The 24,182-nt window shown below is 36.2% G+C and overlaps 1 protein-coding gene across 4 annotated transcripts in view; it reads left to right on the plus strand.

The window, feature by feature from the left end:
- The window catches only part of HMCN1 (hemicentin 1), a 524,815-nt gene that overhangs the window by 406,266 nt on the left and 94,367 nt on the right, over positions 1 to 24,182 (plus strand). For all 4 annotated transcript variants that reach the window (XR_010941259.1, XM_067728936.1, XM_067728938.1 and 1 more), the window contains exons 72-83: positions 563 to 704; positions 1,748 to 1,892; positions 2,277 to 2,404; positions 2,683 to 2,839; positions 4,533 to 4,654; positions 4,856 to 5,020; positions 6,844 to 6,951; positions 7,391 to 7,528; positions 7,643 to 7,777; positions 10,994 to 11,263; positions 19,430 to 19,620; positions 23,628 to 23,841. Coding sequence is in view for 3 of the 4 variants with exons in the window: in XM_067728936.1 (XP_067585037.1) it covers positions 563 to 704; positions 1,748 to 1,892; positions 2,277 to 2,404; positions 2,683 to 2,839; positions 4,533 to 4,654; positions 4,856 to 5,020; positions 6,844 to 6,951; positions 7,391 to 7,528; positions 7,643 to 7,777; positions 10,994 to 11,263; positions 19,430 to 19,620; positions 23,628 to 23,841 (1,915 nt within the window). In the remaining variant the exon portion in view is untranslated. The remainder of the gene's footprint in view (positions 1 to 562; positions 705 to 1,747; positions 1,893 to 2,276; positions 2,405 to 2,682; positions 2,840 to 4,532; positions 4,655 to 4,855; positions 5,021 to 6,843; positions 6,952 to 7,390; positions 7,529 to 7,642; positions 7,778 to 10,993; positions 11,264 to 19,429; positions 19,621 to 23,627; positions 23,842 to 24,182) is intronic.

Genomic DNA, 24,182 nt, shown 5'->3' on the forward strand with positions numbered 1-24,182 from the left:
TTTCGTTCTCAAGATTGCTTTGGCTATTCGGGGTCTTTTGTGTTTCCATACAAATTGTGAAATTTTTTGTTCTAGTTCTGTGAAAAATGCCAGTGGTAGTTTGATAGGGATTGCATTGAATCTATAGATTGCTTTGGGTAGTAGAGTCATTTTCACAATGTTGATTCTTCCAATCCAAGAACATGGTATATCTCTCCATCTATTTATATCATCTTTAATTTCTTTCATCAGTGTCTTATAATTTTCTGCATACAGGTCTTTTGTCTCCTTAGGTAGGTTTATTCCTAGATATTTTATTCTTTTTGTTGCAATGGTAAATGGGAGTGTTTTCTTGATTTCACTTTCAGATTTTTCATCATTAGTATATAGGAATGCCAGAGATTTCTGTGCATTAATTTTGTATCCCAAGAGTTTTTGATACCAGGATAGCGGTGGGGGGAGCAGACAAAGATACTGGGAGACAGGTGCACTACAGTTCACTATAGTTACTTTTGATGATTAATATTTTATTTTATTTTATTTGTCCAACATTTTAATGGTAAATTTTACTTACTGAATCCAGGCAACACCTCGAGTAAGAATCCTATCTGGAGGGAGATACTTGCAAATTAATAATGCAGATCTAGGTGATACAGCCAATTATACCTGTGTTGCCAGCAACATTGCAGGAAAGACTACAAGAGAATTTATTCTCACTGTAAATGGTAAGAAAAATTAATCACTGTTTCACAATTTAAAAATTTAGATAAGGGCATTTAAAGAGATGATAACGTTTTTATTTTTTATGAGCATACTAAACAAATTGTTGTGCTTATATTATTTCTTTTCATAAAGACAACACGTGATACTTGTACTATCACTATATTCAAACTAACTCAATTTCAAAAGAAAAAGATACATTTCTCTTAGAGGACAATATATGTCCAATTGTTATCAGTATATCCTGACGTTTTGCATCATTCAGATCAGAGCCATTGGAGAAGTTAATACACTAAATCTCTGGATAACAAGTAGCCAATTATTTAGTCACCTTTGTTGATGTTGGTGTTTGATTATATATGTGCTAGACAGGGACTGCCATGGGACTGTAATTTTCTCAAATATAAAATCTAAACACTAAGATCTGCCAAATTTCAAGAATATGAACAGACTTTTTCAAAACCGTCCCTTTGGATTTTTAATATACGAAACTTTACAAGTTGAGTGACCCAGGCAGCTAATATCTCTAACACTGAAATTAAAATTCAAGTTTTCTATTCCCATATGAACTCAATGATTAATAAAATACACACTCTGAGACTTGCATAATTAATCACAGATGTGCTTTGTTATAACACCCCACTTTCTAGCCTTTATTTAAAGTGAAGTTGTTCCAGTATTCACATTCTCTGACCATTATTTGGCCAAAGAGAAATAAGAAATATCATCTTTAATTTGTATCATACCAGAGATGACTTTTATTCTATTCAAGCCTCTTTCATTAGAAAGCCAGATTTCATACACCATATCAGGGATTTAAAGCTTCCCCACCCATTTACTCTTCATTTTTAAGTAAATTTTTAAATAAAATCTTACCTTGAATACGACTTTAGGAATTAAACCCCAATTCTATTTATACTAACCTGAATTAGCTGTAGGCAAAGCCATACATTTAACTCAAATCTCACTTTGTATTACCTCTTAAGAGTCTTAGTTCAGGCTATGTTATTGATATAAAGGAAGTTTTCCACATGCATCTCTTGTGCAGTTCCTCCAAGCATAAAGAGTGGCCCCCAGAGTCTTGTCATTCACTTAAATAAGTCAACTGTATTGGAATGCTTTGCGGAAGGTGTGCCAACCCCAAGGATAACATGGAGAAAGGATGGAGCTGTTCTATCTGAGAATCATGCAAGGTAACAATTCTGGAAAAGGATAAAAAATACTGTAAGAACTGAAATATAAGTTTTAAAATCTTTGATCCAGTGCATTATTTGGGTCTTTTCATTCTAAAGTGAGTCTCTTCATCTTAAATGAGGATCAGAATATAGTATTTTAGAAGCATAATTCTTAAGGCTTATGTTCAAAATGTAATGATTATAATCTGTCCAAGATCACAAGCCCATCTGCTATGCACCTTTGCAGAATATCCTTTTTTTTCCACCAAGGGTATTATAAATTTCTGAAGTAGGAAAAGGACTAAAAATGGATTTAACTGGGTATTTTATAATGTTCTCAGTCAAAATGTGCATAATCAGAAAGGCTGATCTGGAGGAACTCACTTGTGATCTTTCTTATAGATACTCTGTCTTGGAAAATGGATTCCTTCACATCCAGTCAGCACATGTTACTGATAGTGGGAGATATTTGTGTATGGCTACCAATGCTGCTGGAACAGATCGCAGGCGAATAGATTTACAAGTCCATGGTAAATGTACTTTTATGAACAACATCCAATCTTTGGGTCAGATATTCTTTGGTAGCCTAAACCAGTGAGGTCATAACATAAAGACCTTCATATCTAGTGCTATTTAAATGTATTACACTATATTATAAGCATCATCACGACACGGTGTAAATTCACAGAACCTTATTGTGTTCATGACTATAAAGCAAGTTAGCAATGATTAATTTCAGTTTGGCAGAGATACTTCGAATGGCATACTATTTACTGAACCTGTTGCTTACTTGGTGACTTTGTTTTAGTTCCTCCATCTATTGCTCTGGGTCCTACCAACATAACTGTAACAGTAAATGTTCAAACCACTCTGGCTTGTGAGGCTACTGGGATACCAAAACCATCAATCAACTGGAGAAAAAATGGGCATCTTCTTAATGTGGATCAAAATCAGAATTCATATCGGTAAGGAATAATTTAACTGGAAAATCCCACCTATTATTTAGAAACATAAGTTTTAAAAGAATTAACATTTAAACTCTATTCATGGAGACAGCAAATATATAAAGTATGAAGAATTAGCTAGTATGTAGAGAGCGTATTATTTTTTCTTAATGTAGAATTAATTTTTCAACCTAAAATCTTATTTCTGAATTATAGGTGCAACTTCTGTATTCATAAGTCCTGTAGATAACTGTCTGAGCTCTAAAAAATTAGATTTCCATTCTGCTTTTTTTTTTTTTTAGTATCTTTTGGAATTTTATAAAGACAAAAGATAAAAACATCATTTGGTATAAAAGAAAAACTATTCTGTAGAAATAATACAAGTTTTAGTTGCAGAATAAAAATCAAATTTTATACCTTGAAATACAGCATAGGTATTTGGCAGCATGTGGAGGAGGAAGAACAGCATTTTCTCCCAGTTTTTTGTATTCTTCCAGCTTGACTACCATTGCTCTTAATATGATATCATACTTTTTAAAGACTAACCTTTAAAAAGGAAACTAGGAATTTCTGATACTTTAGATAAGCATCATTTCTTGTATCTCAAGTTAATAGATATCTTGCAAAAGGTTTGCCATAGTACTGAAAGCAAATGTTCTCATAGACCTACCTTAACAAAAATCAGTTCTGATATATCAGGAAATATGAAACTAGGAGTGTTTCACTTGAAACTCTGTTGCTTCTCCCTCTTTCTCACCCTCTTAATCTTTTGGCATTGGGCGTTTAGTGACTTGAAAGCATATACTATGGGGAAAATGTACAATGCCCTTGAATAAAAAAGCAGGTCAAGTATGTTTCCATTGAATCAAATCATTTCATCATTGCACAGTTTGAAGTAAGAATACAGATATTCTTATTTAGATTATTTTAATTTTTTTAGTGTGTTCAACCACTAGAAATTTTAAAGATCTATTGATTTTTCATTTTGATACATATTTTCTTTAATTTTTATTTTATATTGGAGCATAGTTGATTAACAATGTTATGTTAGTTTCAGCTCTACAGCAAAGTGATTCATGAGGTTACTTTAAATAATGTATGTGTATTTACTCAACCTTCTGAACATTTGAAGTGATTCAGATCACTTTAGTTTTGAGTTGATTCAAAGTTAAGGAAAAGACTCTTTGATTTATGTACTATGCATCTCCAAGGTATCCACCACATGTAAGGAGACGTGTGAAGTAGGGAAAGGTGCAAGACAGACAGACTTGTAGTTACCCATCTGTCAGTAGAAATAATCAAATACCAATCTGCAAAGTTACTGTGAAATTTAGAGATGATTAATGTGAAGCATTTGAGATGGTGCCAGGAATGTATTCAATGGCCAATAAACAATGGCTATCATCAGTGTGCTCATTTCACTGTATTTCACCTGGGAGAACATGGTGGATTATGCCATAAGCATTCAGAAAATTCAAGATTCCCTCTTAACACAATCATTCCACACCACTGCTTCCTGCAGATGTCAAGGTTGAGGTCCTATTAACCCACTGCCATATAAACTTAAAGTCTGATGCATAAAATGATGCTCGTTTTAACATGAGGAAAGAGTTCCATTTCCCTCAATTCACAAGATAGTACCACGTTGAACCAACTAGAAACATTTATGAAAATTGATATATAGCACCTCATTACTTTGAAATCTCTCTTCTAGGCTCCTTTCTTCAGGTTCACTAGTAATTATTTCCCCTTCTGTGGATGACACTGCAACCTATGAGTGCACTGTGACAAGTGATGCCGGAGAGGATAAGAGAACTGTGGATCTCACTGTCCAAGGTAGAACTGGCTTAGTATGTGGACTGAAAGTTATTATAATGATATCATTCCATCATTCCTCTACTTCACAAGAGACCTTCCTTTTCCACTGACCAAGCATTCACTTTCAGTGTAGAAAGAGAAGGATATATGAGAAGGCTTTGGAAATCTGTAAGGGTTGGGAACATGTAGTTTTCTTTCTTTTTGTTGTTTTCCTTTTAGTTCCACCTTCCATAGCTGATGAGCCTACTGACTTCCTAGTAACCACACACGCCCCCACCGTGATCACCTGCACAGCTTCAGGAGTTCCATTTCCCTCAATTCACTGGGCGAAAAATGGTATAAGACTGCTTCCCAGAGGAGAGGGCTATAGAATTCTGTCCTCAGGTAAGACCCAGCTCAGTGATTACACAGCTATTGATTGGATTCGTTTTTACTGGATGGCCTTACTTGGACTTCTGCTGCACCAAAATAAAAGAATAAAGTACATCTGTATTCCTGGGCTTAGGCATCTGGGAAAAAATGCACTTAAGAGTGGGGAGGGGGAACTTGGGAAAGGGATAGGAAAAAAGTCTAAAAACAAAATAACAATATCTAGGACTGATATGAATATATTAAGCATGACCACTGGGATTTTATGTGCATATTTACTAAACCTAAGGCTTAACAAATTTACTGGTTGCCTTTGAGTGAACCACACGTCTTTTATTGGCCAAATAGAATGTCCATTCATTCAACAAACATTTAGTACCTAAAATAGGCTAAATACTCCACTGAGTTTCTGAGATATAAAACTAAGACAAGGTTCTTGCTTTTAAGGTTTCAATAATTTAGCAAGTAGGGCTGGGTGTTAAGTGCTATGATATGGATAATTTTTGAGGGTGGTAGTAACCATCATTTATAGAATTTAAGTATTGAAAATTTTATAATATTAAAGAGAAAAAAATTCACCCAAATGGAAGTATAAGTGCTTCACATTTGTGTTTCTGGAAATTCATCCTGCATTGGGGAGGTACACTGGAGATTAAAGTAGCAACTAACATCCTGAGGGTTTATGAGTGTGGGCATATTATTCAAAGAGAATTTGTTTATTTCTTCAGTAGAAGGGAAATAATGAAAGATTTGTTCTCAGGATAGAACTTGGCTTTCAAAGCATAGTATTTTGGCTATCTCAGAAATCTGCATAAACGGGTAGCAAGTAAAATCATAAAATGTAAATTAACTACTCTTGGGCTTCCCTGGTGGCGCAGTGGTTGAGAGTCCGCCTGCCGATGCAGGGGACACGGGTTCGTGCCCCGGTCCGGGAAGATCCCACATGCTGTGGAGCGGCTGGGCCCGTGAGCCATGGCCGTTGAGCCTGCGCGTCCAGAGCCTGTGCTCCGCAACGGGAGAGGCCACAACAGTAAGAGGCCCACATACCGCAAAAAAAAAAAAAAAATTAACTACTCTTCAGCACAAAGTACTGTGCTAAGAAAACAGTTTAGAACTTTTCTCAAAATGTCAAAGTTACCATATGACCCAGCAACTCCATTCCTAGGTCCCTACCTAGAGAAATGAAAGCATATGTCCACCCAAAGACTTATATGCAAATGTTCGTACAGCATCATTCACAATAGCCAAAAACATAGAAACAATGTAAATGTCCATCAACTGGTGAATGGATAAACAAAATGTGGATAATTCACAGGATGGGATTCTATTTAGCAATAAAATGGAACAAAAATATTGACACCTGCTGCAGCAGATGAAACTCAAAAACTATGCTCACAGTAGAAGTCAGACACAAAAGCCTTCTGTATGATCCCATCTATATGAAATTTCCAGAAAAGGCCAATATATATAGAAATTAGATTACTGATTGCTTACACTTGGGGTTGAGAGTGAGGCAGGACTATAAGTGGACTGAGATTTCTTTGGGCATAATGGAAATTTTCTAAAATTAAATTATAATTGCACGACTGTAGATATACTAAAAATCATTGTATTGTACATTTAAGTCAGTGAATTTTATGGTCTGTAAGTTTTGCCTAAATAAAGCTGTTAATAGTGATTTTTTAAAAAATACTGTGGTAGGTAAGCACAGGGGGTACAAGTATGAGTACAAGCCACGCACTATGCTAGGGGGCAGACTCACACAAAATCAAAGAGACATGGTTTATCAAACCAGAAAAACAGGGATGCACTGTGCATGAAAAATTTTTCCTTTTTAGGAGCAATTGAAATATTTGCCACTCAATTAAGCCATGCTGGAAGATATACTTGTGTTGCCAGGAATGCCGCTGGCTCTGCACATCGACATGTGAGCCTTTACGTCCAAGGTATGAAAGGTTATTTATTCATTAAAATTTTGCTGTTGTACTTTTCTAAGTCATGTTTATTCTTGACAGGTGGTACCATCTAGAGTCATAAACCACAGTAATATTTGGGGAATATGAAGCCTGATAGATGTTCTTCAATAGACTAAAGAAAACATACGGATGACAAACCACACAAAACAACCCCTAAATTATTTGTCTTCTTGAATTTTTATGATCTGTTTCTGACTTTAGTCTTTTCTATGGAGTTCTTCTAATGGAAACTGGCTATAGTAACAAGACTCAAAAAATGTGATATGACCTCTATTTGCTTTTCCCTGGGACAATGAAATCACTAATATTTTGGAATTTTGAATTCAGTCATGTGTAACCTCATGGCTACTATAGACATTTATGCTACTAACTAGAGCCTTTGCTTATTTCTGCTGATTGGTTCTTATAGAGCCTCCAGTCATTCGGCCTCAGCCAAGTGAACTAGCCGTCATTCTAAACAATCCCATTTTATTACCATGTGAAGCAACAGGGACTCCCAGTCCTTTCATCACTTGGCAAAAGGAAGGTATCAATGTCATCACTTCAGGTACCGTTTCAATCAAGAAAATAATGGCAATTCAGTTTTATAATTCAGAAGTCGGTATGACTTTTTAATGAAAATAAAAATTCTTCTCACTCTGCTTTTGTAACTATGATGTAGGTAGAAGCCATGCAGTTCTTCCTCGTGGTGGCTTGCAGATCTCCAGAGCTGTCAGAGAGGATGCTGGTACTTACATGTGTGTGGCTCAGAATCCAGCTGGTACAGCCTTGGGCAAAATCAAGTTAAATGTCCAAGGTACCTAAATAATAAATCTCTATGTCTTCATTGCAAAGATGCTTATAATAGTGTATATCAGAATTCATATATCTAAAGTAATGATGCCACCATAGTTCTTAATTAACATTCTTAGTTTATATTATCCTATATGTTTTTCTATTAACCTCATGAAGGAAAAAATTTAGTGCTTGGGTGTTTTGGGGCATTATTTGTATAAGAAAACTGAGGCATCTCATGATATTTTGAATTTCTGTGAACCTCTATTTGGTACTTTCATTGTAGCACATATTTAAGGTGATTTTTAAAACTATTCTCTCTATAATACTACGTTGTATACATTACAAAATACTGGATTGTAATATCCACTTAAAAAACATCGTAAATTTTTAAAATTTTAAAGAATCACCAATAAGAGTCATGAAACAAAAAAATAAATCATAATTGCAATTAAACCAGCTTGATGGAAAAAAATATTCTGAAGACAGTGGGGTTTTTTTTCACATTTAACTTATATTTTCTTGATGTAATATTCATATCTTACATGCATTGTTTTTGTGGATCAAGACGTGACCTAGAGATGGGTTCCGAGCTGCTCAGTTTGCATGGCTGATTTGAATTTTCTTGTAGTGTGATTTTCTTGTGGTGAATTAATAACTGTAGTAAAGCTCACTTACCTGCAGATTGTAAATCTAATTTATTTGTATTTTTCAACACTTCTTTAACAAGTGTTTATTGGGATAATAAGTAGAAATACATTGACCATTATAGATATGATCCTTTCCTTATAGTGTGGAGAAGGAAAAAAATGAAACTACCAAATAAATGAAATTATGATAAATTCTGACATATGCTATGCAGAGGGAAAACAAAAGGCTGAGATGGAGACTAGTGGGAAAATGTGGGGACCACTTTACACTAGTGGTTAAAGTAGGCTTTAACCTACTGATGGGGGTACCATTGGAGCTGAGGGGGGTTACCATTGGAGCTGAGACCTGAATGATGAGCTAGGATGAGCCATGTAAAGGTAGCAGAGTGTCCAAGGAAGAGCGGGCAGCACGTGCAATGGCCCCAAGGCAGGAAAGGGTAAGAAAAGGAGCGTGCCAGTGTGGCTGACAGTAATGAACCTGGGAAGGCTGTCAAAATGTGAAGGAGGTCAGAAGAGAAAGTGGGACCAGTGCACAGAGTGCCCAAAGGACCAGAGGAGGGGTAAGATTTCCTTCTGTGTGCAATGTTGAAGCCTTTTAATGATTTAACCAAGACTCTTGTTTGGTTTTAGGAAGACCTCTTTTGCTGGTATATAGATAATGATTTGAGAAAGCACAAGACTAGAGCTGGAAGAACTAGTAAAGTGCTCTAGGCATCATGTGATACGGTCTGGCTGGGAGTGTGAGTGGGTGTGTGAGTTGCAGGGGAAAATGAACAAGAAGTGGTGGATTCAAGAACTCTTTGGAGATGTAATTGCCAGGATTGCTGATTAATCAGATTGGGAGGTTAGGAAAAGAGAAGAGTTAACGATGTTTCCTGGGCTTTGGGCCTGAGCTAGAGATGGGAGATAGTGCTGTGAGGGATGCAAGGGGAGGAACTGGTTTGGGAGGAAGGAAAGCATGACTTCTGTTTAATCATGTTAGATGTGGGAAACTATTAGAAATCCTAGCAGAGATGTCAAAAAGTGTTGAATATTTATGAATTCAGAACTCAAGGGAGAAGTATAGTCTAAGATATAAATTTGGAAGTAATCAGGGTATTTCAGTCTATAACACTGGATGAGAATTTGGACCGAAAATATCTTAAGGACAAAGCCCCAGGACTCTGCATTGTTAAGAGGTCTGAGAAAAGAGAGAACACTGGAAAAGAATACAAAGGAGAGGGAAGAGATGACAGAGGAAAACTAGATGGAGGCTAGGAGAGGACAGTGTTTCAAGAAGGGAGTAGACAGCTTTTTTAATGCAAGCGAAAGGTCAGTTAGGATGATGACCAAGAAATATTCATTGGTTTTGGCAACACTGAGGGTCATAGAAAAGAATTAGTGAGGGTTTTTCCCTTCACTAATTGATTAAAACTATTGATATGAAAAAAAGAAACACTTTTTTTCAAAAAAGAAAAAGAAACACTTTGAACAATTAACAGCATTTCAATATTCCAAAATGGGAAAATGTGGGGACCACTTTACACTAGTGGTTAAAGTAAGCTTTAACAACTGCTTGGTGTGGGGGGGATACTATTGGAGCTGAGGTGGGTACCACTGGAGCTGAGACCTGAATGATGAGCTAGGATGAGCCATGTAAAAGTAGCAGAGTGTCCAAGGAAGAGAGGGCAGCATGTGCAATAGCCCCAAGGCAGGAAAGGGTAAGAAAAGCTCAGTAGAATATCCTTAGTGTAATCTATTGTAAACACTAGGAATCTGTTGTAGACACTAGGAAGAGAAATTCTAATCATAAGCCCTTCCACCATTTTCTGAAGAAGTGCGAAGAGTTCTATCTATATACCATCAACCCTTGACCAACACGGTTTGAACCGTGCAGGTCCACTTATACATGGATTTTTTTTCAGTAGTAAATACTACATTACTGTACCATCCAAGGTTGGTTGAATCTGCAGATGCAAAAACCACAGATACAGAGGAGACAAGGATACAGAGGGCCAACTATAAGTTATATTCAGATTTTCGGTAGCACACAGGGTCGTCATCCCTAACCCCTGCATTGTTCAAGGGTTAATTGTAATTCTTTTCCATATTCTACTTCTTTATTCCTTTATTCATTAACAAAATACCTTGTTAAATATGGCCACTGTATATGAGATCATAAGCACTGTAGGAAACGCATGAATAAAAGGATCTTTGAGCAGGTGAACAATTTCCAAACCTTGAAGGGGTCTATTTTGGAAGTTTTAAGTAGCTGATGAATCACAATACATGTATGTTAAAGAAAATACCTCTGTCAACACAGTCTAAGTTTTCTGGACATGAAATCCCTCATGAGTACATGTTTATATCCTTATTTAAAATTGATTATCATTTATATTTGTTAACTAGATAGAGAATAATTTTCTACAATGGGGTCAATGAATTTTCTTTTCCAACACAAACAAGCTATAGCAATCCTTTGGTGATGATGTGGTAAAGTCAGGGCTTTGTTTCTTGTCAATGTGACTTCACTTTGCTAGAGTAATACTGTAGTGTGTAAATGGTACATTCCTGCTTTTAAGGTAACATTCAAACCTTGTATCTTTTAGTTCCTCCAGTCATTAGCCCCCATCCTAAGGAATATATCATTGCTGTGGATAAGCCCATCATGCTACCCTGTGAGGCAGATGGCCTCCCACCACCTGACATTACGTGGCATAAAGATGGGCATGTAATTATGGAATCAGTCCGCCAGCACATCCTCAGCTCTGGAGCTCTGCAAATAGCATTTGCTCAGCCTGGTGATGCTGGCCAGTACACGTGCACAGCAGCTAATGTGGCAGGATCAAGCAGCACGAGCACCAAGCTCACTGTCCATGGTAGGTTGTTTAGCATAAATCATTTTTAGTGTGCTACATGACCATGGCAAAGAAAAAAAACACCAGGAAAAAAAATACGATGAAAATCAAAACAATGTAAAACAGTAATGAAGAGTGGAGTGTGTGTGTTCATGTGGTATGTAGGTACACTTGCCCTTCAAATATGTTTTTGGTAGGCTATGTTTATTCGTGTGTGCACATATGTGTGTGACAAAGAGAGATTTTATTAATAAAGCCAGGATAATTAATGTGTTGCCAATCCCCTCATAATGTGATTATTGGGATCTTTAATTGGGCTTATGAGGAGTCCATTTGTTTTGTTATTCTTATGCTTTACTTTTCAAGTTGCAAGTCATCTTGGCTCAAAACTAATCACCATGTGACCTACATTATAAATGTAATGTGACTCTAATGAGAATTGGAGATCTATTTGATTCATTATTTTAAAGTATGTAGCAAAATATTTACAGGTATATTTGAATAATAGAAAAAATATGATTTTTTCCTTTGCATTCAGACAACTAACAAAATACCTAAAGATCAGCATTGAAATATTTTAGTTGTTATTTTGTTATTTTTTTAATTGTATACTTTTAAGACTAAAGGTAGAATACCTATTAATATCAGTGGTAAGAAACAATAAGTAAATTAAACTATTTCCAACTACTATTTTCAGAGGTAACTCTTGTTTTAATGATGAGTTTCTACTTTTTCCCTTTTTAAAAAATGTGTGAAAGCTGTTTTTTATCTTTCAGGTGTATTTGAATTTTCTACAGTTTTATACCTGCTCTCAGTTAATATAATTGAACTAATTAATACACATTAGTCCTTTAGTTTTAAGTAAATAATATTCCTTCTTTCAAGTGTTCGTAGAAAATTTACCAAAATTGACCATATACTAAACAACAAAGAAATTGTTAATAATAATTTAAAAGTATAGGCCACAATTCCTGCCCACAATGCAATAAAGCTAGAAATGTGTAATGAACTTTTAATGCCAAAACCCCAACCCCAGCCATATTAAAAAAGACCATTCTAGTCAACAAGTAGGTCAAAGAATATGGTTTTATTTTCAGATTATTTAGAAAATAATAAAAATAAGGACACCACATATCAAACTGTATGGTGTGTGGCCAAACTATAATCAAATATAAAGTCACAGCCTTAAAATTTTCATTTTGAAAAAGAATGAATTTAAGTAAATGTACTAATGCTGCAACTTTGTAACCATTAGAAGAGTTGAAGTATAAACTCCAAGGAAACCAGGATAAAGGAGATAATAAAAATATAGCATACATTAATGAAAAATGAATATTTGTGACATACCATTCAGCAAAATAGATTTTTGATTTTCCGTATTATCTATTGTTTATGCATATAATCATTCACATAATCTTTGTATATTTACTCATGATAAAAAAATAATTTTTGCTGAAACCAATTGTTCTAAAAAATGTCATTAAGATTGATCCATTTCTCAGCAATGTATTTGAATAATTCCAAAATTTATTGTTTTGTGGGAAGTGTATTTTTACTTTTTTGTTTTTTTCTTATTAGTCATCCATTTTATACATATCAGTGTATACATGTCAATCCCAATCGCCCAATTCATCACACCACCACCACCACCACCCTGCAGGTTTCCTCCCTTGATGTCCATACGATTTTTTTCTCTACTTCTGTGTCTCAATTTCTGCTCTGCAAACTGGTTCATCTGTTCCATTTTCTAGGTTCCACATATATGCGTTAATATACGATATTTGTTTTTCTCTTTCTGACTTACTTCACTCTGTTTGACAGTCTCTAGATGCATCCACGTCTCTACAAATGACCCAATTTTGTTCCTTTTTATGGCTGAGTAATATCCCATTGTATATATATATACCACATCTTGTTTATCCATTCGTCTGTCGATGGGCATTTAGGTTGCTTCTATGACCTGGCTATTGTAAATAGTGCTGCAGTGAACATCGGGGTGCATGTGTCTTTTTGAATCATGGTTTTCTCTGGGTATATGCCCAGTAGTGGGATTGCTGGGTCATGCGGTAATTCTACTTTTAGTTCTTTAAGGAACCTCCATACTGTTCTCCATAGTGGCTGTATGAATTTACATTCCCACCAAGAGTGCAAGAGGGTTCCCTTTTCTCCACACGGTCTCCATCATTCGTTGTTTGTAGATTTTTTGATGATGCCCATTCTAACTTGTGTGAGGGGGTGCCTCACTGTAGTTTTGATTTGCATTTCTCTAATAATTAGTGATGTTGAGCAGCTTTTCATGTGCTTCTTGGCCATCTGTATGTCTTCTTTGGAGAAATGTCTATTTAGGTCTTCTGCCCATTTTTGTTTTGGGTTGTTTGTGTTTTTAATATTGAGCTGCATGAGCTGTTTATATATTTTGGAGATTAATCCTTTGTCCGATGATTCATTTACAAATATTTTTGTCCCCTACTGAGGGTTGTCGTTTCATCTTGTTTATGGTTTCCTTTGCTGTGCAAAAGCTTTGAAGTTTCATTGGTTCCCATTTGTTTATTTTTGTTTTTATTTCCATTACTCTAGGAGTTGGATCAAAAAATATCTTGCTGTGATTTATGTCAGAGTGTTCTTCCTATGTTTTCCTCAAAGAGTTTTATAGTGTCCAGTGTTACATTTAGGTCTCGAATCCATTTTGAGTTTATTTTTGTGTATCGTGTTAGGGAGTGTTCTAATTTCATTCTTTTATATTAGCTGTCCAGTTTTCCCAGCACCACTTATTGAAGGGACCGTCTCTTCTCCATTGTGTATCCTTGCCTCCTTTGTGATAGGTTAGTTGACCATAGGTGCGTGGGTTTATTTCTGCGCTTTCTATCCTGTTCCATTGATCTATATTTCTCTTTATGTGCCAGTACCCTACTGTCTACATTACTGTGGCTTTGTAGTATAGTCTGAAGTCAGGGAGTCTGATTCCTCCAGCTCCGTTTTTTCCCCTCAAATCTGCTTTGGCTATTTGCAGTCTTTTGTGTCTCCATACAAATTTAAAGATTTTTTTGTTCTACTTCTGTAAAAAAAGCCATTGGTAATTTGATAGGGATTGCATTGAATCTGTAGTTTGCTTTTGGTAATACATTCATTTTCACAATATTGATTCTTCCAATCCAAGAACATGGTATATCTCTCAATCTGTTGGTATCACCTTTAATTTCTTTCATCAGTGTCTTATAGTTTTCTGCATACAGGTCTTTTGTCTCCCTAGGTAGGTTTCTTCCTAGGTATTTTATTCTTTTGGTTGCAGTGGTAAATAGGAGTGTTACCTTAATATCTCTTTCAGATTTTTCATCATTAGTATATAAGAATGCAAGAGATTTCTGTGCATTAATTTTGTATCGTGCAACTTTACCAAATTCATTGATTAGCTCTAGTAGTTTTCTGGTGGCACCTTTAGGATTCTCTATGTATAGTATCATGTCATCTGCAAACAGTGACAATTTTGCTTCTTCTTTTACAGCTTGTATTCCTTTTATTTCTTTTTCTTCTCTGATTGCCATAGCTATCCAAAACTATATTGAATAATAGTGGTGAAAGTGGACATCCTTGTCTTATTCCTGATCTTAGATGCAATGCTTTCAGTTTTTCACCATTGAGAATGATGTTTGCTCTGGGTTTGTTGTATATGGCCTTTATTATGTTGAAGTAGGTTCCCTCTATGCCCACTTTCTGGAGAGTTTTTATCATAAATCAGTGTTGAATTTTGTCAAAAGCTTTTTCTGCATCTATTGAGATGATCATATGGTTTTTATTCTTCAATTTGTTAATATGGTGTATCACATTGATTGATCTGCATATATTGAAGAATCACTGCATCTCTCGGATAATCTCACTTAATCATGGTGTATGATCCTTTTAATGTGTTGTTGGATTCTGTTTGCTAGTATTTTGTTGAGGATTTTTGCATTTATATTCATCAGTGATATTGGTCTGTAATTTTCTATTTTGTAGTGTCTTTGTTTGGTTTTGGTATCAGGGTGATGGTGGCTTCACAGAATGAGTTTGGGAGTGTTCCTTCCTCTGCAATTTTTTGGAAGAGTTTGAGAAGGATGGGTGTTAGCTCTTCTCTAAATGTTTGATAGAATTCACCTGTGAAGCCATCTGATCCTGGACTTTTGTTTCTTGGAAGAATTTTAATCACAGTTTCAATTTCATTACTTGTGGTTGGTCTGTTCATATTTTCTATTTCTTCCTGATTCAGTCTTGGACGTTATACCTTTCTAAGAATTTGTCCATTTCTTCCAGGTTGTCCATTTTATTGGCACAGAGTTGCTTGTAGTAGTCTCTTAGTATGCTTTGTATTTCTGTGGTGTCTGTTGTAACTTCTCCTTTTTCATTTCTAATTTTATTGATTTGAGTCCTCTCCCTCTTTTTCTTGATGAGTCTGGGTAATGGTTTATCAATTTTTTTATCTTCTCAAAGAACCAGCTTTTAGTTTTATTGATCTTTGCTATTGTTTTCTTTGCCTTTATTTCATTTATTTCTGATCTGATCTCTATGATTTCTTTCCTTCTGCTAACTTTGGGTTTTGTTTGTTCTTCTTTCTCTAGGTCCTTTAGGTGTAAGGTTACATTGTTTATTTGAGATGTTTCTTGTTTCTTGAGGTAGGCTTGTATAGCTATAAACTTCCTGCTTAGAACTGCTTTTGCTGCATCTCATAGGTTTTGGATCGTCATGTTTTCACTGTCATTTGTCTGTAGGCATTTTTTGATTTCCTCTTTGATTTCTTCAGTGATCTCTTGGTTATTTAGTAACGTATTGTTTAGCCTCCATGTGTTTCTGTTTTTTACATTTTTTTTCCCTGTAATTGATTTCAAATCTCATAGTGTTGTGGTCAGAAAAGATGCTTGATATGATTTCAATTTTCTTAAATTTACTGAGGCTTTATTTGTGACCCCAGATGTGATCTATCCTGGAGAATATTCTATGCACACTTGAGAAGAAAGTGTAATCTACTGTTTTGGATGGAAAGTCCTATGAATATCAATTAAATCTATCTGGTCTATTGTGTCATTTAAAGCTTCTGTTTCCTTATTAATTATCTGTTCAGATGATCTGTCCATTGGTGTAAATGTAAAAAGTGTAAAAAATGTAAAAAGTCCCCCACTGTTATTGTGTTACTGTTGATATCCTTTTTTAGAGCCGTTTGCATTTGCCTTATGTATTGAGGTGCTCCTATGTTGGGTGCATATATATTTATAATTGTTATATCTTCTTCTTGGATTGATCCCTTGATCATTACGTAGTGTCCTTCCTTGTCTCTTGTAACATTCTTTATTTTAAAGTCTATTTTATCTGATATGAGAATTGCTACTCCAGCTTTCTTTTGATTTCCATTTGCATGGAATATCTTTTTCCATCCCCTCACTTTCAGTCTGTATGTGTCCCTAGGTCTGAAGTGGGTCTCTTGTATACAGCATATATATGGGTCTTGTTTTTGTATCCATTCAGCAAGCCTGTGTCTTTTGGTTGGAGCACTTAATCCATTCACTTTTAAGGAAATTATTGATATGTATGTTCCTATTGCCATTTTTTTAATTGTTTTGGGTTTGTGTTTGTAGGTCCTTTTCTTCTCTTGTGTTTCCCACTTAGAGAGGTTCCTTTAGCATTTGTTGTAGAGCTGGTTTGGTGGTGCTGAATTCTCTTAGTTCTTGCTTGTCTGTAAAGCTTTTGATTTCTCCATCGAATCTAAATGAGATCCTTGCCAGGTAGAGTAATCTTGGTTCTGGTTCTTCCCTTTCATCACTTTAAGTATATCATGCCAGCCCCTTCTGGCTTGTAGAGTTTCTGCTGAGAAATCAGCTGTTAACTTTATGGGAGTTCCTTTGTATGTTATTTGTCGTTTTTCCCTTGCTGCTTTCAATAATTTTTCTTTGTCTTTAATTTTTGCCAATTTGATTACTATGTGTCTCTGCGTGTTTCTCCTTGGGTTTATCCTGTATGGCACTCTCTGCCCTTCCTGGACTTGGGTGGCTATTTCCTTTCCCATGTTGGGGAAATTTTCAACTATAATCTCTTGAAATATTTTCTCGGGTCCTTTCTCTTTCTCTTCTCCTTTTGGGACCCCTATAATGTGAATGTTGTTGCATTTAATGTTGTCCCAGAGGTCTCTTAGGCTGTCTTCAGTTGTTTTCATTCTTTTTTCTTTACTGTGTTCAGCAGCAGTGAATTCCAGCATTCTGTCTTCCAGGTCACTTACCCGTTCTTCTGCCTCAGTTATTCTGCTATTGATTCCTTCTAGTATAGTTTTCATTTCAGTTATTGTATTGTTCATCTGTTTTTGTTTATTCTTTAATTCTTCTAGGTCTTTGTTAAACATTTCTTTCATCTTCTCGATCTTTGCCTCCATTCTTTTTCCAAGGTCCTGGATCATCTTCACTATCATTATTCTGAATTCTTTTTCTGGAAGATTGCCTGTCTCCATTTCAGTTAGTTGTTTTTCTGCGGTTTTATCTTGTTCCTTCTCTGCCTTTTCATCTGTCTATCTTTCTGTGAATGTGGTTTTTGTCCCACAGGCTGCAGGACTGTAATTCTTCTTGCTTCTGCTGTCTGCCCTCTTGTGGATGAGGCTATCTAAGAGGCTTGTGGAAGTTTCCTGATGGGAGGGACTGGTGGTTGATAGAGCTCAATAAATCTTTAATCTGCTTGTCTGCTGATGGGTGGGGCTGGGTTCCCTCCCTGTTGGTTGTTTGGTCTGAGACGACCCAACACTGGAGCCTATCCGGGCTCTTTGGTGGGGCTTATGGAAGACTCTGGGAGGGCTCACGCCAAGGAATACTTCCCACAACTTCTGCTGCCAGTGTCCTTGTCCCTTGGTGAGCCACAGCTGCCCCCCACCTCTACAGGAGACCCTCCACCACTAGCAGGTAGGTCTGGTTCAGTCTCCTATGGGGCCACTGCTCCTTCCCCTGGGTCCCGGTGCGCACACTACTTTGTGTGTGCCCTCCAAGAGTGGAGTCTCTGTTTCCCCCAGTCCTGTCAAAGTCCTGCAATCAAATCTCACTAGCCTTCACAGTCTGATTCTCTAGGAATTCCTCCTCCCATTGCCGGACCCCCAGGTTGGTAAGCCTGACATGGGACTCAGAACCTTCACTCCAGTAGGTGGACTTCTGTGGTATAGTTGTTCTCCAGTTTGTGGGTCACCCACCCAGCGGTTATGGAATTTGATTTTATTGTGATAGCGCCCTGCCTGCCGTCTCATTTCAGCTTCTCCTTTGTCTTTGCATGTGGGGTATCTTTTTTGGTGAGTTCCCATGTCTTCCTGTCAGTGATTGTTCAGCAATTAGTTGTGATTCCAGTGCTCTTGCAAGAGGGAGTGAGCACACGTCCTTCTACTTTGCCATCTTGAACCAATCTCTATTTTTACTTTTTGAGCCAAGTATTATTAATATTTTTATGCCTTTCTTTTAGAAGTGAATATCTTAGTTCCAAGTTCACTAAAGTATTTGTTAGTACCCTGAAATAGTCAATTGTCCTTTCTATATTGCCTAAATATAGAAAGGCAGTATTTGCACAGGCAAATACTGTGCAAAGGCAAAGGCAGTATTTGCACAGAATTATGAAATCACTGTAAAAATTTCTCTGTGACAGTATAAAAACTGAATTAAATGTCTTTTCTGGTTTTACTTGCATTTGTTGTAACACATGTGAAATATTGCAATAAGTAGTTTTTTCTTTAACACTTTGTGATATTTAATATGGAGTGAGTATTTTACAGTGTTTTTAACTAGGGACTTTTATTAGTCTATCCTCACAATATCTCTGTGATACAAATCTAGCAATTATACAACTATAGAAGCATTTTTGGTTTTAGTTGCTCTTGTTTATTTTACCTTACTGCAATAAGCAAAAGAAACTCAAGTAAGGAAAAGTCAGGAAGTCAAATAAAATCTAAATATTTCTCACCAGTTCTGTCATTTTTTCAGAAATTGATATTCAACAAGTACAGATGCATTAGAATTCTTGCTAGCATCAAAAATATGGATTGCTTTCATAGTAAGAAACAAGTAAACGGCTTGATAAATTTTGTTAGTATTTCTAGCAAGTTACCCTCAAGAAAGTCTATTTTGTGTTAATTTTCAGTGTGAATAAAGATATTATTGAATTCAACATCCTGAATACCTATCATTTTTAAACTCTTCATAGTACCACCTAGAATTCAAAGTACAGAAGTACATTACACCGTCAATGAGAATTCACAAGCCGTTCTTCCATGCGTGGCTGATGGAATCCCCACACCAGCGATTAACTGGAAAAAAGACAATGTTCTTTTGGCTAACTTGTTAGGAAAACACACTGTCGAACCCTATGGGGAGCTCATTCTGGAAAATGTTGTGGTAAGTTTAATAGACACGAATAGATACATTAAGCCAGATTATTAATTCACCTTTTTACATTTAGTGACTTAGCTCGGAAATGTATATTTTAATAATGAAAGGAAAGAAAGTACTCTTACAAATTCAGGTCAAAGAATTAATTTTACACATATTTCATTTTATGTCCCCGAGAATAGTATTTAGCAGATCGTGAGAACTCATAAGTGGCCTCCTTCTAAAATTATTTTATTTTTGTGAAAATCTGTGTTTATCAGGAAAAATTCTAAGCCTCTGTTATATTCCATGTTTGTAACGATGCATGAGGATGGTTAGAAGAGTAGAGATGTAAGAATGTCTGATGTATTATTAAGCAAATACAAAAAGCAGGCTTTTTGCTCTTTTCAGGTTTTTAAATAACTCTTAGTCTTAGGGATCAGTGCAAGCTGGGGTTTTTGAATATTCTTAGGTGGTACGTCGCCAGTCCGCAAAATTGTAGCTATGGGAAGCATCTCAGTTTTTCAGTGTGAGCCCACTTGAAGAGGAATCTGTATCTATGCATACCACGTGACTTTTTAAAAAATTATCATGTGGTTTGAGAGTATCAACACTTGGTACTAAATATTAAACATGATTAAAATGTGAATCACTTTCAGAGCTTTTGTGCCTATCTTATTCCTTTTCATTAACCTTCAAAGTGCCTAAATTTCATTAGAAAGTCTTCATAGAATTAAATTTGAACAAATTAAAATGATAAATTGATCACATTCACTTCACAGTATAATTTCAGCCTTTAGCCAGACTCCTGGAATTACCAGATAAATAGCTCTAGTGATAGGTTAACTCTGTGTCATGTGCTAGTAGAAAGTGTATTTATTCAAATCTAAGTTTCCATCAATTCTAAGATGCACCAATATTTTATGTGCCACTAAGACAAAAATATATAGTCAAGTAAACTAGAGAAGATCATCAATTTTTAAGTTGTATCCCAAATTCAGAGATATTAAAAGTTAAAACTATGAATTTTAGAATTGATAAAATAAGGATAAATTTGTTTGCTTGTTTGTTTGTTTAAGCTGGTAAATATCTCCAGTAGGGATTACTCCCAGGTTCAAGAATGTTGAATTAGGCCCCTTAATCACTCTTAGACCTGAAGAAATTAAGTAAGAAAAGTTTAGACTTTTAGTGAGACAGTGACTCAGATACATTAAGAAATATATCAACAATAAGGTAGCTTATAAAAACTGGATGAAGGACACAAATGATAAGAAGTCTATTTGTGAATAATACGTGCAAACCAGATTTTCAAAAGCTTTACTTCCATAAAATCCTTGATTTTAAACTTAAGTTGTTATAACCTGGGAATTTTAAGAATAGCTAAGTGGTATCAGAGTGGGGAGACCTTTACATGGAATATGATTTATTCCTGTTTGCCTTTAAAAAAATTAGTATACAACCAACCAAATTTAGATTATATCTATAATGAGTAATTACAATTTTGATGCTGCATTTCCAATCAGTTTTTTGATGCTTCAATGCAAAAATATATATTCTTAAACTTTTTGAAAGGAAGAAAAAGCCTGTAATATGGACCTTAACGCAGTCAGAAGCATTCAGTCATTAATTCAACAAATATTTATTTATCAGTGTGATCAACACTGATTTAGGCACTGGGAATAAATACATCAGGGAACAAAGGAATCAAAGATCCTTGCCCTCTTGGAGTTTATTTCTAGAGGAGGGAGATGGACAATAACAAATAAAAATAAACAATGTATTGTTTCATACCAGTTGCCAAAAGAAAACAACTGGTATGAAAAATAAAAGAAGAGCAGGGTAAAGGGGATCAGAAGTTGGAGGAGTACAGGTTACATTCTTTTTTTTTTTTTTTTTTTTTTTTTTGCGGTACGCGGGCCTCTCACTGTTGTGGCCTCTCCCGTTGCGGAGCCGCGCAGGCTCAGCGGCAATGGCTCACGGGCTGAGCCGCTCCGCGGCATGTGGGATCTGCCCCGACCGGGGCATGAACCTGTGTCCCCTGCATCGGCAGGCGGACTCTCAACCACTGCACCACCAGGGAAGCCCCAGGTTACATTTTTAAATAGCATAGTCAGAGTAAATGTCCTTTGGGAAGGAGATATTTTGAGCAAAATTTGAAGGAAGTGAGTTAGTTAAGCAAATATTTGGAAGAGGAGCATCCCAGGCAGAGAAAACTGGGATGCTCTTCCCCCAGATTTTAGGGGCAAAGAAATTAAGGTGGGTGCAAAGAACGCGAGAATGTAAGGTAGGAACATGTCTGATGTATTTGAGAAACAGAAGGCCAGTGAAAGCAAAGAAGAAAAAGAATGAAAAGAAAGAGAAAGAAGTCAGAAAAATGAAAGCCAGATACAGGTAGTGTCTTGCAGGTCATAACAATTTTGCATTTTACTCTGAGTAAAATCAGAATCCATTACAGGTTTTGAGCAGGGGAACAATGTGGTCTGCCTTATGTTTTTGCAACATTGCATTGGCTCCTCCTCCCCCTTCCCTCCCCCCGCCCCTCTTCCTCCTCCTCCTATTCCATGAGAATATACGGTAGGGAGGCAAGGATAGAAACAGAAAAGACCAGTTGGGAAGATGGTCTGGAGGCAGAGGAGAGATTATAGGACTCAAAGCTGAACATTAGGTCAATCCACGTCTCTGACCCAATTTCATTCCTTTTTATGGCTGATTAATATTCCATTGTATATATGGACCACATCTTCTTTATCCAGATACTATGTGTAAAATGGACAACCGATGGGAACATGCTGTACAGCACAGGGAACACACCTAGTGCACTGTGGTAACCTAAATGGGAGGGAGGTCCAAAAGGGAGGGGATATCTGTATGCATATGGCTGATTCATTTTGTTGTGCAGTTGAGGCTAACACAGAATTGTAAAGCAACCATACTCCAATAAAAAATTAATTAAAAAAAAAGCTGAACATTAGCAGAGAAGGGGTGAGAGGTGATTGGATTTTGCACATACTTTGAAGCTAGGATTTCCTAGCTAGATTGCAAGTAGAGTCTGAAAAAGAAAAGAATAAAGGATAGTTCAAATGTCTGAGAACAAAGGCATGAACAACTGGAAGAACAAAGTAGCCATCAACTGAGATGGTGTGAAGGCTGCAGACAACAGGAAGGGGAAATGGGGAGTTCAGTTTTGGACATGAGTGTGAGATGTCTTTTAGACATCTAAGCAGAGAGTTGGAATGAAAAGTTCAATGTAGTTGAAATTTGGAAGAAACATCTGGGCTGGACATCCTGTTACTCATCAGTAGATAGATGATATTTAAAGCCATAAGACTGGATGAGATCACCAAAGAGGTGAGTGCAGATATAGAAGAAAAGAGAACTAAGACTGAGCCCTCTCACATACCAACATAAAGACATTAATGTGGAGGGGAAGCCAGCAAAAAGAGATGGAAAAGGAGCAACCAGTGAAGTAGGAAGGAAACTAGGGGAATGGGGTGTCCTGGAAGCCAAGTGAAGACATGGTTTTAAAAAGAAGGAAGCCAGAATTGTGTCAAATGCTGCCAATACATCTAATAAAGTGAGTGCCAAGAGCTGGATTTAGCAGGTGAAATTTTGGAATTGCAGGTGTTATTGCCCTTACTCTTGCCATTTCCTTTGATAATTTTGGTGGACTGTGGTGCCACATTACCCAGAGAGCCAACTATGCTGTCAAGATTCTAACAGCCTTTGGGACTATTTGCTCTTTATTTGTACATTGCAGTACAACAGTTGATGTTTAATAAACTTTAAAGTTTTCTGAGATCTTATTATTATAAATTCTATAGTTCTATAAGGTATGGGCTTTTGTTTAAATTCTTATACATTTTAAATTATGTTATTTACTAGCTAGCCAGATGGTTCAGACTACAAGATGGAAATTTAAACTGTCTTTAAAGAAGAGTGCTCCTTTGGGAACCAAGCTATGTAACTTTATGTATTATATGTAGTATAATGTAAGATTATGTAATTTTAAGCCGTATGATTTTTCTTTCTTTAAGCCAGAGGATTCTGGCACCTATACCTGCGTTGCTAACAATGCTGCAGGTGAAGACACACACACTGTCAGCCTGACTGTGCATGTTCTCCCCACTTTTACTGAACTTCCTGGAGATGTGTCATTAAATAAAGGAGAACAGCTACGATTAAACTGTAAAGCAACTGGTATTCCATTGCCCAAGTTAACATGGACCTTCAATAACAATATTATCCCAGGTTGGTAATTTAATTCTTAAGAAGTGAATGGTACACCCATAGAGAACTCAAAACCAATCTCCATTTTTTTTTTAAAGCCCAGGAGCCCTCATCCCTGGGAGGACAAGTGTCTCTATTTGTTAGACTTTATGACCAGCATAAAGATATTGTCTGTAAAGAGAAATTGTTGCATCCCAAAATTGACTTCTGAAGTACTGCATTTACAAATGCCTTGCTGGAAAATTAGTAATAAGCTTGAGTTTTCTCTGCTATAAAGATTTATGTTAATCACTAGAATTCACCAACTGTATCACCTTAACAATAATAGTATATCTTACTAAAGAAAAATAAACTCTAAAAAA

This window comes from Pseudorca crassidens, chromosome 2 (genome assembly GCF_039906515.1).
Source record: "Pseudorca crassidens isolate mPseCra1 chromosome 2, mPseCra1.hap1, whole genome shotgun sequence".
Taxonomy (NCBI): Eukaryota; Metazoa; Chordata; class Mammalia; order Artiodactyla; family Delphinidae; genus Pseudorca; species Pseudorca crassidens.